The sequence below is a fragment of the Felis catus genome, chromosome D2 (genome assembly GCF_018350175.1).
Source record: "Felis catus isolate Fca126 chromosome D2, F.catus_Fca126_mat1.0, whole genome shotgun sequence".
Taxonomy (NCBI): domain Eukaryota; kingdom Metazoa; phylum Chordata; class Mammalia; order Carnivora; family Felidae; genus Felis; species Felis catus.
Genome location: NC_058378.1, coordinates 70,750,306 through 70,762,633, shown reverse-complemented (window position 1 = coordinate 70,762,633; position 12,328 = coordinate 70,750,306). Strand labels below are relative to the sequence as shown.

General features: G+C 37.4%; 1 protein-coding gene across 1 annotated transcript in view; it reads right to left on the bottom strand.

Annotated features, from left to right (window-relative positions):
* Positions 1-1,748: 1,748 nt before the first annotated feature.
* The window catches only part of NHLRC2 (NHL repeat containing 2), a 60,230-nt gene continuing 49,650 nt past the window's right edge, over positions 1,749-12,328 (bottom strand). The window contains exon 11 of the mRNA XM_011287569.4: positions 1,749-9,308. Coding sequence (XP_011285871.2) covers positions 9,052-9,308 — 257 coding nt within the window. The 3' untranslated portion in view covers positions 1,749-9,051. The remainder of the gene's footprint in view (positions 9,309-12,328) is intronic.

The window sequence follows — 12,328 nt, the reverse complement described above, 5'->3', positions numbered from 1 at the left end:
CGCTTAACCGACTGCGCCACCCAGGCGCCCCTAGGAAAATGTTTTTAATGAGACACAAAAAATATCGACTATGTTAAATTTATAAACATCCCCCCCCCCCCCCCCAGCAAAAGACACCTTAGTGAAAATGGAAAGGTAAGTTACTTGGGGAAAGTATTTGCAATCATGCACTATCAAGACTGGAGGAAGAATGTTTACATGACAGTAAGCACATAGGAAACAGAAAAATGGGCAAGAGATACAAACAGGCATTGAAATATCATCTGACATTTGTGTGGACAAAGTTCAAGTCTGTCAATTCAGTGTGGGAGGGAATGTGGGATCAGTGGCTCTCACAAACTCTGCCATGAGAACCACTTTGGGAAAAAGTGGCCTCCGTGGCTTCTGCACTTTCTGCAGGTGGATGTGTGATTGGCTACTTTCAAGTTCAGGGTGAGGCCTTTACTCTTATTTACCTTGTTTTAGAAATTACCCTTTTGGGTTTTTTATTCATTCTCTTCTCTTTTCAACTACAATGCAAGCTCTAGAGCAAGGACCTTGTCTAATTTGTTCATCACTGGTTCTAGAGTACAGGATCAGAGGTGCTCAGTAAATGGTCCAATGGATGGATTTGCATTTGATTTAGGGGAGTCGGCATCCTTCTAGTGCTCTTTATGAACCGTGTGCTCGCATTCTTTGCCTGTTTCCTAACCGGGGTAACTTTCTCTTATTAGTTCATGGGAGCTCCTCACATATTATAATGATTAATCTTATGTCCAATTTTGTTTTGCAATACTTTGTTTTTCATTGTAACTTTTCATTTCTGTTCTCATTTATTATACAGATGCTTAAAATTTTTGTGTAGTCCTACTTATCAATCTTTCCCATTATTGCTTTTGGGTTTTAGGTCCTACTTAGAAATGCCATCCCTACCCCTGACACTATATTGTTTCATTTTTTCTGGCATTTTGTATTTTCAATTTTTATGTTGCCACTAATTCCTTTAAAATTCTGTATATAGTGTTAAGTAGAGATTTTTTTTCTTTTCAAATGTTCCCAAGACCATTTACTAAATTGATCACCTTCCCTAAATGTATTTTTGAATTTACGATTTTTTTTTAATTAAAAAAAAAATTTTTTTTAACGTTTATTTATTTTTGAGACAGAGAGAGACAGAGCATGAACGGGGGAGGGTCACAGAGAGAGGGAGACACAGAATCTGAAACAGGCTCCAGGCTCTGAGCGGTCAGCACAGAGCCCGACGCGGGGCTCGAACCCACGAACCGTGAGATCATGACCTGAGCCGAAGTCGGATGCCTAACCGACCGAGCCACCCAGGCGCCCCTGAATTTACGATTTTTAATTAATGGAGTTGTGATTTCATGATTTTATTTTATTTGCTTGCAGTTTTTTTTTTTTCAACGTTTATTTATTTTTGGAACAGAGAGAGACAGAGCATGAACGGGGGAGGGGCAGAGAGAGAGGGAGACACAGAATCGGAAACAGGCTCCAGGCTCTGAGCCATCAGCCCAGAGCCCAACGCGGGGCTCGAACTCACGGACCGCGAGATCGTGACCTGGCTGAAGTCGGACGCTTAACCGACTGCGCCACCCAGGCGCCCCGCTTGCAGTTTTTTTTTTTAAAAATTAAGTCCTATGCTCATTTCCCCAAAAGTTCAAATAATAAACCATGATTTATAGGTTTTTAGGCAGTAAAATTATCTCATGATATACTTAAAACAGAAAGCATATTAAAAACAGAAACGTGGCTTTAGAGAGAAAATATTTAATCTATTTCATGAACAAAATGTGCAAAGTTTTAGAAAAGAGGCATTAGGTTTCAGTATAAATACATTCTTGCTTTTATAACCACACGTATTACACATCTTTTGAGTTGGTCATGAGGGCCGGTGCGCACAGTTGTTCCAAATGATCTTCTGTTAACACGTGCACCGGAAAGCATCACATCACTGAAAATAGTCGAGATCGATGTAGAAATACAATGTTATATAAAAATATATTACTCTGTCTACATGAAACACTTAAAAAAGCAGACCACAAACATTTTTAGAGTTAGAGTATGGATGGAAATATCAATATGTGATGTTCTAAATTAGATTTTCATTGCATTTTTTAATCTTTGGAGAAAAAAATAAACCTTTGGAATGACAGATAAGAAGTCAGCACAGCAGACCAACTGTATTTTCAAAAATAAAAACACAACTTTATCCACACAAAAGATGGGAGAGTCTGAGTCTCTAAAATATGACAAAGTTATGAGATGTTACAATTTGGAAATCTGTTTTATACATACATATCTCAAGCACACAGCAAACTCTGTCCACAAACCACATGTAAAGTAATTAAAGCAATGAAAGTATTTCGAAACTGGTTTTCAATGCACCCCTGACAGTGAGAATTTCAAACTCAAAAAAAAAAAAAAAAAAATTAACCTATGTAGAATATAATTAGGAAGGTATATTGCAGACTAGAGAGAAATTAAAAGCACATGGGGGTACGGTTCTGCTCTGGAAACTGAGATACTATTAGGAATTCTAGAAAAAAAGAATTTGCCACACCAAAACCTTTCTGCCGTAGAGCCATAGCTCCTCGCTGAAACCTCTATAGAAACTACCATTGTTTTTAAAGACAGGGAAGCCTAAGGCGTGGAGAGGAAATGGTAGTATGTATTCTACAGGTAAATCGGGATGACGAGTATCTGAGGCGTGCGTGAACAACACATTTCAACTCTATACGAGCAAAAACTTGTTGGTTTTGAACAGCATAATGAGCAAGGCAGGCAGCCCATCCTGTACATACCCACAGAATGATTGTAATTCTGGTGGCATTAAGAATAATGACCACAGATTCTAACAATAGAAGATTGTTACATGGCAGAGTCCTTCTACATTTTGAGAAAGGAACAGGTCTATTTTTACCCTTCATTACCATAGTTTATCAACTACTGTTTTGCCCTCTATGTTTTAGCAGATATTTATGAGCACAGCACACCAGAGTCATGAAAATACTGTTCAAACTGGGCATATTTAAATCTGAAGGGTGTTTTTCCCCCGATTTCTCAGCATCATGAGGGCTCATTTCACTTTATTTCAAATAGAAGTATGTAACTGCGTGTATTAAAAACAAAGGCAATAAATTATATTTGTTCATGTAACTCAGGCTCAGGTTTTCAAAAATTGACAAATTTTGCCGAACTCTGTATCGCTGAAAAACATCAGGTCTGTAAGTGGCTGCTAGAAGAGGAATTCACACCATGCCCTGGCAGTCACAAAAAGGCCTGAGTATACGGTCGTCTAGCAACCCTTTGTGATTGTTTAGTGTTTTTTAGCGTATGGTTGCCGGCAGAGGCAGGGAGGCATAGTTGGAAATACTCGTGGCTCTTTCCTTTTGGTTGGGGCTTTCAACAGAACGTAATGCCCTAGGGTGTACTCGAGAGCGCCATGCCTTGAAGAAGGGACACCCCAGACAACGGAGAACTCGAACTAGGCAAACATCCCACAACCAGGATCTAGAATTTTCACTGTTCAACTCGAACCTTGGAAAATAATGAAACCCAATCACACTAGGAAATGGAGGGGTAGCAATCAGAAAAGCTGCCTAGTGCTGCCTCCTGGCCCACTGTGCCCAGGTCCTGGGTGGTCAGACCAGCTGCCCGGAAGCCAGAAGTAGCCAGTGGGACCTGTAGGTCTGCTGTGCGAAAGGGCCAAGGTTTGCTGGTCACGGAACACATGTAGACAGATCAGTAAGACCCTAACTTCTAATACGACTCTTTGTTACCCTACTGCAAGGACATGGGGAAAACAATTATTCAGGACAAAATGGAGATTTATGGTTAGTGTGAATTCTTCATTTAAATCAACTACGTACATGCCACAGGAGAAAGAGGAGGAAATCTTGGCAATTAACAGTGAATTCTACTTCTAAAGTATGACACAGTAATTACCTTTTGAGTTTTACATTTCCTTCTGGGTTTCAGGAATGAGATTTTATAGCAATTAACAAGTTCTAATGATTTAAATTAGCCAACTATTTAATGAAAAGATGTTTATAATCTGGTTCCTAGATGATCACGGAGTCACAGTGGTAACATTTTACTTCACACTTTTAGTACCTAACGCTAGAATAGGTTTACCGTAATAGAACTGCATATATTTGAGTCACGGGGGGGGGGGGGGGGGGGGGGGAGCGAAGGTCTTCCCTACCAGTGCCATTTATGACACGAGTAAGCAGAGAACTTTGTGTGTTACCAAGACTGGCCAAATACTATGCTTCTGGAACTCACTTTGGTTATTAAAATGTTCTTAAATATGACCAAAATTTTTAGGTTGTGAGACAGTCCTGTTCTAAGGATTAAGTTATCCTTTATGACAAGGTCTTATAATTACCTTTTGAAGACCAATTAAAATAGCATTGTTGGAGCTAACACTGAAAAATCTACTTAATTCCTTAATACATCCATCTGCCAAGAAAAATCCTGGATGACATCTGAATTTGAGAGAATAGTACATAAAATCTTTTGGGAAACAAAAGTATACAGTCTGTTCCAAGCCATGAAGGATAAGAGCTTATAATGAAAAGTCAAAGAGCTAATACGGTTAAATGGATTTAAGTTAAATTTCAAAAACAATCATCACTAGGACTTTTTGGATTCTTTAGATTATTATTTACTATATATAGCTTCAAAAGATGTAGGTTTAAAACAAATTACTTTTGAGAGGCAGTATAACATGGTAGTTCAGCAGACGCATCCAGGCCTGGCCACTTCCTAAATGCGTGATCTTGAATATACTGGTGGAAAGGCTTGTAACTCTTTTGTTTCGGTTTCCTCGTCAGGGAAATAAGGAAAAATAGAACCTCTCTCAGAAGGCTGTTGTGAAGATTAAATGAGCTAATACGTGAAAAGCACTTAGAAAAGTGCCAGGCACATACTGAGCACTCCATATATTCAGCTCTCTGTAAATACCACACAGGCTTGAGAAAGCATTCACAGAAGCAAGTGCTCTTAATTCCGAGGGCTGTCTTCACTCTACATCTGGAAGTAGGCAGGAGTCAGGAGACTGGGATTCAAATAAAAGATCACTCACGATTCACCTTTTTAACCATTCCACGAAACTGGTCCAATGACAGCCTGTGCCAGGCACTGCTCCAGTGTCTGACATATTACTCTGAGAGCTTGAGATACGGTCACTGACGTTCTGGAGCCATTTTCTTATCTTTAAAATGGAGGTAACATCTATTTGTCTGATTCGTAGGTTACTTGGAAGCTCAAAGGAGGCAAATTGCATGAAGGCACTTTGAAGATTTTGTGGAGCACCATCAGACTGTATTACAGGCATGGGTGCAGGGTGAGTACGTGTGGACCCTCTCCAAGGAGGGTAATTAGTCGTAGTTCTGGGTTTAAGAAAACCCAGGCTTCTAACTCTAACATCATTTATAAATAGTAATACACTTTATTATAAAACTGTGTTTCTCTTATTGGGTCCCAACTCTATGGGGAGTATTAACATATCAAATAGATGGTTGAGAAATATTCTCCTTTAGAATTGCAATTGCAAAGAAAATGTCAAGCTAGATATTTATGGTCATAAATTATCATCATTAGCTAATAAGTAGCAGCTCCATTAATTACTAAAAGCTTTACAAACACTATTTCATTGAATCCTTATAGCGACCCCATAAAACAGGTAGAGTGGCCCCATTTTATAGGGTTAGAGTCCAAGAGCCTGCAGAGCACGTGCTCTTAACCTCTACACATTACACAATAAAAACACCAGAATAAAAAGTCCTAATCATTTCTGTCTTTACCAAATCACATACTTAAGAGAACCAATAGATCAAAGCATTCCAAATTATGTTCTGATCCTTGCAATAAAGGTGATTTTAGAAGTTACATCAGTGCTTCCAATTCAGTTTTCCTTTAAATTCAGTTTCACTTTAAATCTTTAAAAAAAACTTTTTTCCCCCTGAAAATAACACATTGTTCACTGAAAACAAACTATAAGCAAGGTGAATTAAAATATTTATAATTTTATCATTGAAGAGAACCACCGTTGACATAGTTCCTCCCAGATATTTGTATGCAATTGTGAACTACGGAATTTAGTTTTTGATGATTGTTCTTAAACACGATACCAAATACAAGGGCCAGACTGAAGTCTTTTTAATTGGCAGATATAATAAATTTTGTGCAGGCAGAAAATTATTACAGATATCTATTTTCAGTTTTTTCCTAAAATTTCCAACCATGGACAAACAAGCAGAGAATAACTTATTTTGGTGATACTAACCAAAAGTATTCTGCCCATAAGAGAAACTTAGATGAGAAGTTCTTGACTTGATCTTTGTATCTGTGTATGTCTATACACGTGCATGCGTGCACACACACACACACACACATATATATATATATATTCATCAGCACGTGTGAAATATTTTTGGCTGTGTTAAGATTTATAGCTTTCTGCAGACCTAATAATACTATAACTATAGTTTTAATTAGAATGGTCAGGGGGAAAACTGTTTTGTAGTCATTGAACTTTGCCAGAATTACACTTATGGGTGATTCAACTGTAAAGTTTTTCCTTGTGAGTAGGTTAAATATTTGCTTGAGGCAGCATATTTAAGATAAGCAAAGTTCTTTTCAGGGATCCTATTAATCCTGAGTATAAATTCAGAAAAAAAAAAAAAAAAAGTCCTACTGCTTGTGAAATAATATCCCAGAGAGTGATGGGAAAAATAGTGACAAAAACAGCACAATAATTCAGGGCAAAGATCCCAGGTATCATGTCAAAGTGTGTGTGACGCCACATTACTGGCACTTTGATTCAGATGACTTACACTAAAATCTGACTCTTTTTAAACTATCACTGGACATAATTGATACAAGAAAAGCTAAAGCTAAAAAAAAAAATGCAAGTCCTTATAGAAAACAGAAGGCAGACAAGGATCAAGAAGTTTTTAAAAATAAACTTTCTAGTGCTTCCTCTTATGTAAGAGGTTTATGTTAGTCATAAATTCTAGGAACCTACTTCTACTGCTTTAGTAGGATTCATAAAAAAATCATACTAAATCCACATAAATATTTTTAATGTAAGAAACAGTGCATATTGGTGACTAAGAATGTTCAATAAAACTATTTTGAAAGAAAATATAAGCTTAATACTAACTGAAAACTGTCTAGACAAAAGGAATAGAGATACATAATACATATGTGTGTTTGTATATTATATTGAAAAATTAATTACCAGGTATTTCTGAATTGGGTTAAAACCATATATACTTCTTTCCCAGGAAGTGAAATTGTTTATGTCTTTTTAAATAGGAAAAGATTAACCCAAAATATTCTCATCATGTCCAAATGGAAATGAGAAGTAGAATATTTCAAATTAGATTAAAACAGGACTTCAGCCTGTTTTCCATAAAAGAATATTAATGTTACTCATTCCTTTATTACTGAATGCTTTTTATGGAAAGAAAAGGTTTATGAGGTAATTATATAATAACTTTAAACAAGATTCCTTTTAACTTTACATTATGCTTCTCTTTAAAAATAGCTTTAGCAGATTACAAATTAAATCCAAATCATGACTATGCATTCCTTACTTCAGAGATTTAGAGAACCTGAGTAAATGAAGCTATTAATATGTTCAAAATTGTATTTCAAAAAGAAAAATGGGCAGATGATGCTAGTCCAAAGATTATAGTTCAAATTTGTTTCTGAAGGCATATTATGTCATCTTGCCTATAAATATTTATTGGGGAAATATAGTTTATACCTGACATTTTCAAAATCCTGTAAGCTGATTAAATCATAAACATATTGAATCAGTTGTAGTAAAAACAAGAATAGGCTTTTTAATAGTTATAAAGGGAAATTATGATAAGAAAAAAACTTTCCATTATCTTCTACTGGCAATTTCTTTTGGGGTTAAAAACCTCCCCAGTGTCATTTAATCACTGTATGTTTCAGCCCTAATATTTTAAAGAGTAATAAATATATATACATATTAATAGAATGAAAGTGCTTCACACTAAAACTTTCCTTGAAGGCTTAACAGTGATTTTTTAAAAAACATCACAATAAATGATCATAATTTAAGTTCTGTATATGGGAGCCAAAAAACCCCAAATCCAACGAATCTGCATACTTTAATGCTTACAGGTGAAATTTAAACCTCTAAGACAACGTATATACCCATTTACTCAGATTCAGCTGTCACAATTTATTCTTTATCATAAATAGCATCACAGATAGTAATATGTCCCGAAGTCCCTTTCTCCTTGAAAGCTGTAGTATTTCTGGGGCCTCACTTATTACCCGGTAAGACTGTATTCAATCAGAAAAAGTTCAGGAATTGAGTCTGTACATCCTTAGACCTCTTTTTCTGTATATAGTTATAAGGCATTAATAATGGCATGTTAAAATAGCAAATAATTTATAATAAAAATAGAAATTCTCTTTTAAATTGCTCTCAAATGAGAGAATCATAGAGAACAGAGAACATATTTACCACCCAGATACTCTTTAAGCTTCTGTAATGTGATTTTTTTTTTTTTTTTTTTTTTTTTGGCTTAAAACAGACCTTAGGCCCTGAATGGCAGGTGTCCTTATACCAACATGTGGACTGGATCTTAGGTTCTGTTTAAAGTTATTGTGAAATTTATATATTTAAATGTGCTACTCGCTACTAATAAAGATAGAAAAAGTTAAAATATTTGGTTTCATTATTGTTATCAGTATTCACTGCAAATTATCTTCATGATAATAGTCTAGACTACAGTGTGGATTTAAGTTTTGTGCCAAATAGCACAAAGTACCAAATCATGGTTCAAATGATGGTCAGTGATTTAGCTGGTACACAGCCAGAATGAAGGAATTTGTTTATAATGGATAAGTAAATATGAAGCGTAGCTTTATCTTAGTATCAGTTGCTAGAACTGAGCAATGGGTCTCCTGGTACCCAGAGGCAGAAATAAAGCTGCTTTTCGTAAGGTACAGTGACTGTGAGGGTGGGGGCCAGGGGCTCTGGTGACTGGGTAGCTGGCTGGCTTGCTAAAATACATACTTGAGCTCTACTGGAGCTATGCACCCTGGTTGTGCACTGGTTATCTGTAAAGGCTGACTGAACATAATTCCCTTCATCATACAGGCGTTGCTGTCTGTGCTACAGTAATAAAGAAACACGCTGATAGACAGAATGGCTTCAAGTGATAGGCAGTCTCCAGGGATCTGCAGTGAGATGGCTGGTTGACTGGAAATGCTCTCGATTACTCCAGAGGGTATCTGTCCTTGAAGAAGCCATTCATTGCCTAGAAAATAAACACGTAAGTTACAAAGACTGTATAAGACATCGAGGAGGAAATCAGACAAACCTCAGGAAGACTAGATTCAATCAACAGACATTTACTGAAAGGCTCTAAGTGTGAGGCATTATGCTCTGTGTGAAGGACATAATGGTCACCCATGAGATGTTCCCAGTCTAATGATCTTGATATCAAATTGTTAAAATTCTTCCTCTCAACACTGTAATTTACAAATTTCTGCTGAAATCAGACCCAATAATGAAAATATGACTATAGAGCCTTAATCCTTGAAATTAAAAATGAAACCTATTAAGTTCTAGAAATTAACATAAACAGGTCATTTTTACCAGATAAGAGTGTTCGGGAACGTCATGAAAACTACAAAATAAATGAGGGCACAGAAATGTGTGTACAACTCTGTGGTGATGCTCAAGTCCTTTAAGTAATGATGAATTATTAAATATCCAAAGGTAAAAACCAAGTAATTTTTAGAAACAAATACTGCGTGTGTTATTCAGATGGGCTCAACAATGTGAATACTAAGAGATTCTACTGAGCTCATTTTCACACATCACTCTTGTTAGGCTTCACTACGTAGATTATAACACAAGTCTAATAAGCCACTAACAACCTTGAAGCTTCTAGTATCAGAATTGTTAAGATCTCTTCATTCGTGAGCGCCTCCTCTCAGAAGGAACGTATGTTCCTACCGAGGAAGCGCACGTGGATGTGGACGTTCAGCTCAGAGGGCTCAGCACCAAGAGCCAGCATTTGGAAAACACAGGACATGCTTTCCTGCGGAGTCACACAGAAGACACTGAACACAACCTCATGACTTCTCAACGACTTGGGCCATTTGTACAAAAGCCAGACCACCTGCTGAGTGGTGATGAAATTCTATGTCTACTTTTTAGCTTTTCTTTCTTTCTTTTCACTTCAAGATGAGCCAACGGACTCTGGGCATCTGCCTATATCAGGCTGCTCAGTCTCCCTTCTAGTGTATTGCCTCTAGTTCTCCGTTGATTGAAAAATCATATTTGAGAAAAACAGGTCAAGTAAGAGGAAGGAGAAGGTGAAATGTGAAAATCTAAAGAGTTAGGTGAAGAGTTTTTAAATCATTACTTAAAAATTCTCTTTAAAACGCTTCAGCCTTCTTTGTTTATTTCTGGATTGGGGAATATGTTTTATTTAAGGTTTGGCTTTGCTAGATGGCAGATTAGTGGGGAACTTCTTATATTTTAAATCAAAACAAACTGTGCTATTTTAATATCCAATTCTAGAAATAAAACACAAGGTTTCTTTATTATTTTTTAGATACATTACATGTGGGAATTATAAAGTTATAATATGCTAATGGTGCTTTTATACTGACTTTTTTTTTTTTTAGGGGGGGAGGGGACTTAAAACCTTCACATATGCTGACAACTTTATATAGACCATAGTGAAAAATGGGCATTTTAAGTCTCTAAATAAACGGCCAAGAAGAAAAACCTTCCTTTATTCATAGGTGTATTAATGTATTCTATAAATAATTTTCAAAAACCTTAAATTATCAGGACTCTTGTCTGAAAGCTTATTTGCCCCTGTAACAATAAAAACAGAGCCACTATTTTGGACAAGTGATAAAACAGTTAGGACTTTTCCCTATAGACTACTTCACTTTAATACTACCTGTATTTTATATTCCAGTGGCTTATTATTAATCTGTGTTTGACCACGGAGACTTGAAAATGTTAATTTGTCAATAACATATTTTAAAACTCAATCCACTGCTCTCTCATTACACACAGAGATGAAATTAACAGTGATCTCCAATTGATGCAGTGCTTTCAGACCAACAGACGCAGGCACGACAGTGAAGCCCACAGTGGAGGACCTGCTCTGGATCCACGGACAGCCGAAGATGGCCAGAGTTTGAGTGCCTCCTGCCCACAAAGCTGACTCCGGACATCTTCCTCCTCGCCTGCAGAGCTCAGCCCTCTCCTTGCGGGGGGCGGGGTGGTTGGTCTCCCAAGGCTCAGTCAGTCACCCCAGGGCCAGCTTCCCCAACTGTGACCCAGCAGCTCCTCCCGGCTGGCCCACCGAGATCTGTGCTCTCTGGATTCAGATGCCCAGCGGGTGGTTGCTGCCCTGGGAAAGCAGCAAGGTAAGGAGGCAGAGAGCCTGGGTCTGGGTCAGGCACACAAGAAGTGTGTGAGAGGGCATGAGGGAGGAGGCGGGAGGAAATGGGAGACTGAGAACATGCGAAAGAGCGTGGGAGAGCAGGGCAGAGGAAGGTCAGTAGAGACCAGAAGTCAGCACTTCGTTCTGGACCACTAATGTTTTACTTTCAAGTTGTTGTCCACGGTTAGTGGGGCTGGAAAGCACTGCTGTAAGGCAAGCAGCAGGCTGATTCCTTCTTAAAAATTAATGAGGAGCACACAGCGATTCAAATACACATTCAAATCTTTACACAATTTACAGTCACTGGGGATACTTTGAGAATAGACGTGAGCAGGAAGTGCTCTTGAACAACTACAAATCAGTGAGTAAGGACAAAGGCTCCGCCTGGATGCTGATCACAGTAATTCATTTGTATTCAGTTACATATCCTCCAACAATGTTTTATTCTTCTACTTGAATGGCATACTTTGAAGATATGATTTTGGCATCCATTTTCTTATAGCAAGCAAGTACTTGGGCTCAAGTTCTACCTCTGGCATCTCTGAAGAAGAAAATGTAGCTTCAGGCTTAGTAACTGGTAAATCAAGTCCTAATGAATCTTTTGAAATAAAATGAACAGCAACTGAAAAGCTCTAAAGCACCTAATAGATGCTATCTGGAAAAGTAAAAGATAATAGTGAAACAAAGAATGGAACTGGAAAAAGCCCGAGTCAAGTTACTTCAGTTAAAAAAGTATGTTTTTAAAAATATCATACTCCACCAGGGGGGAAATCAATTTCATTCTTTAGAATCGATTCTGAGATTTATATCACCGTATTACTGGAAGGTAGAATGGTAAACATGATTTCATACTGGAATATTTC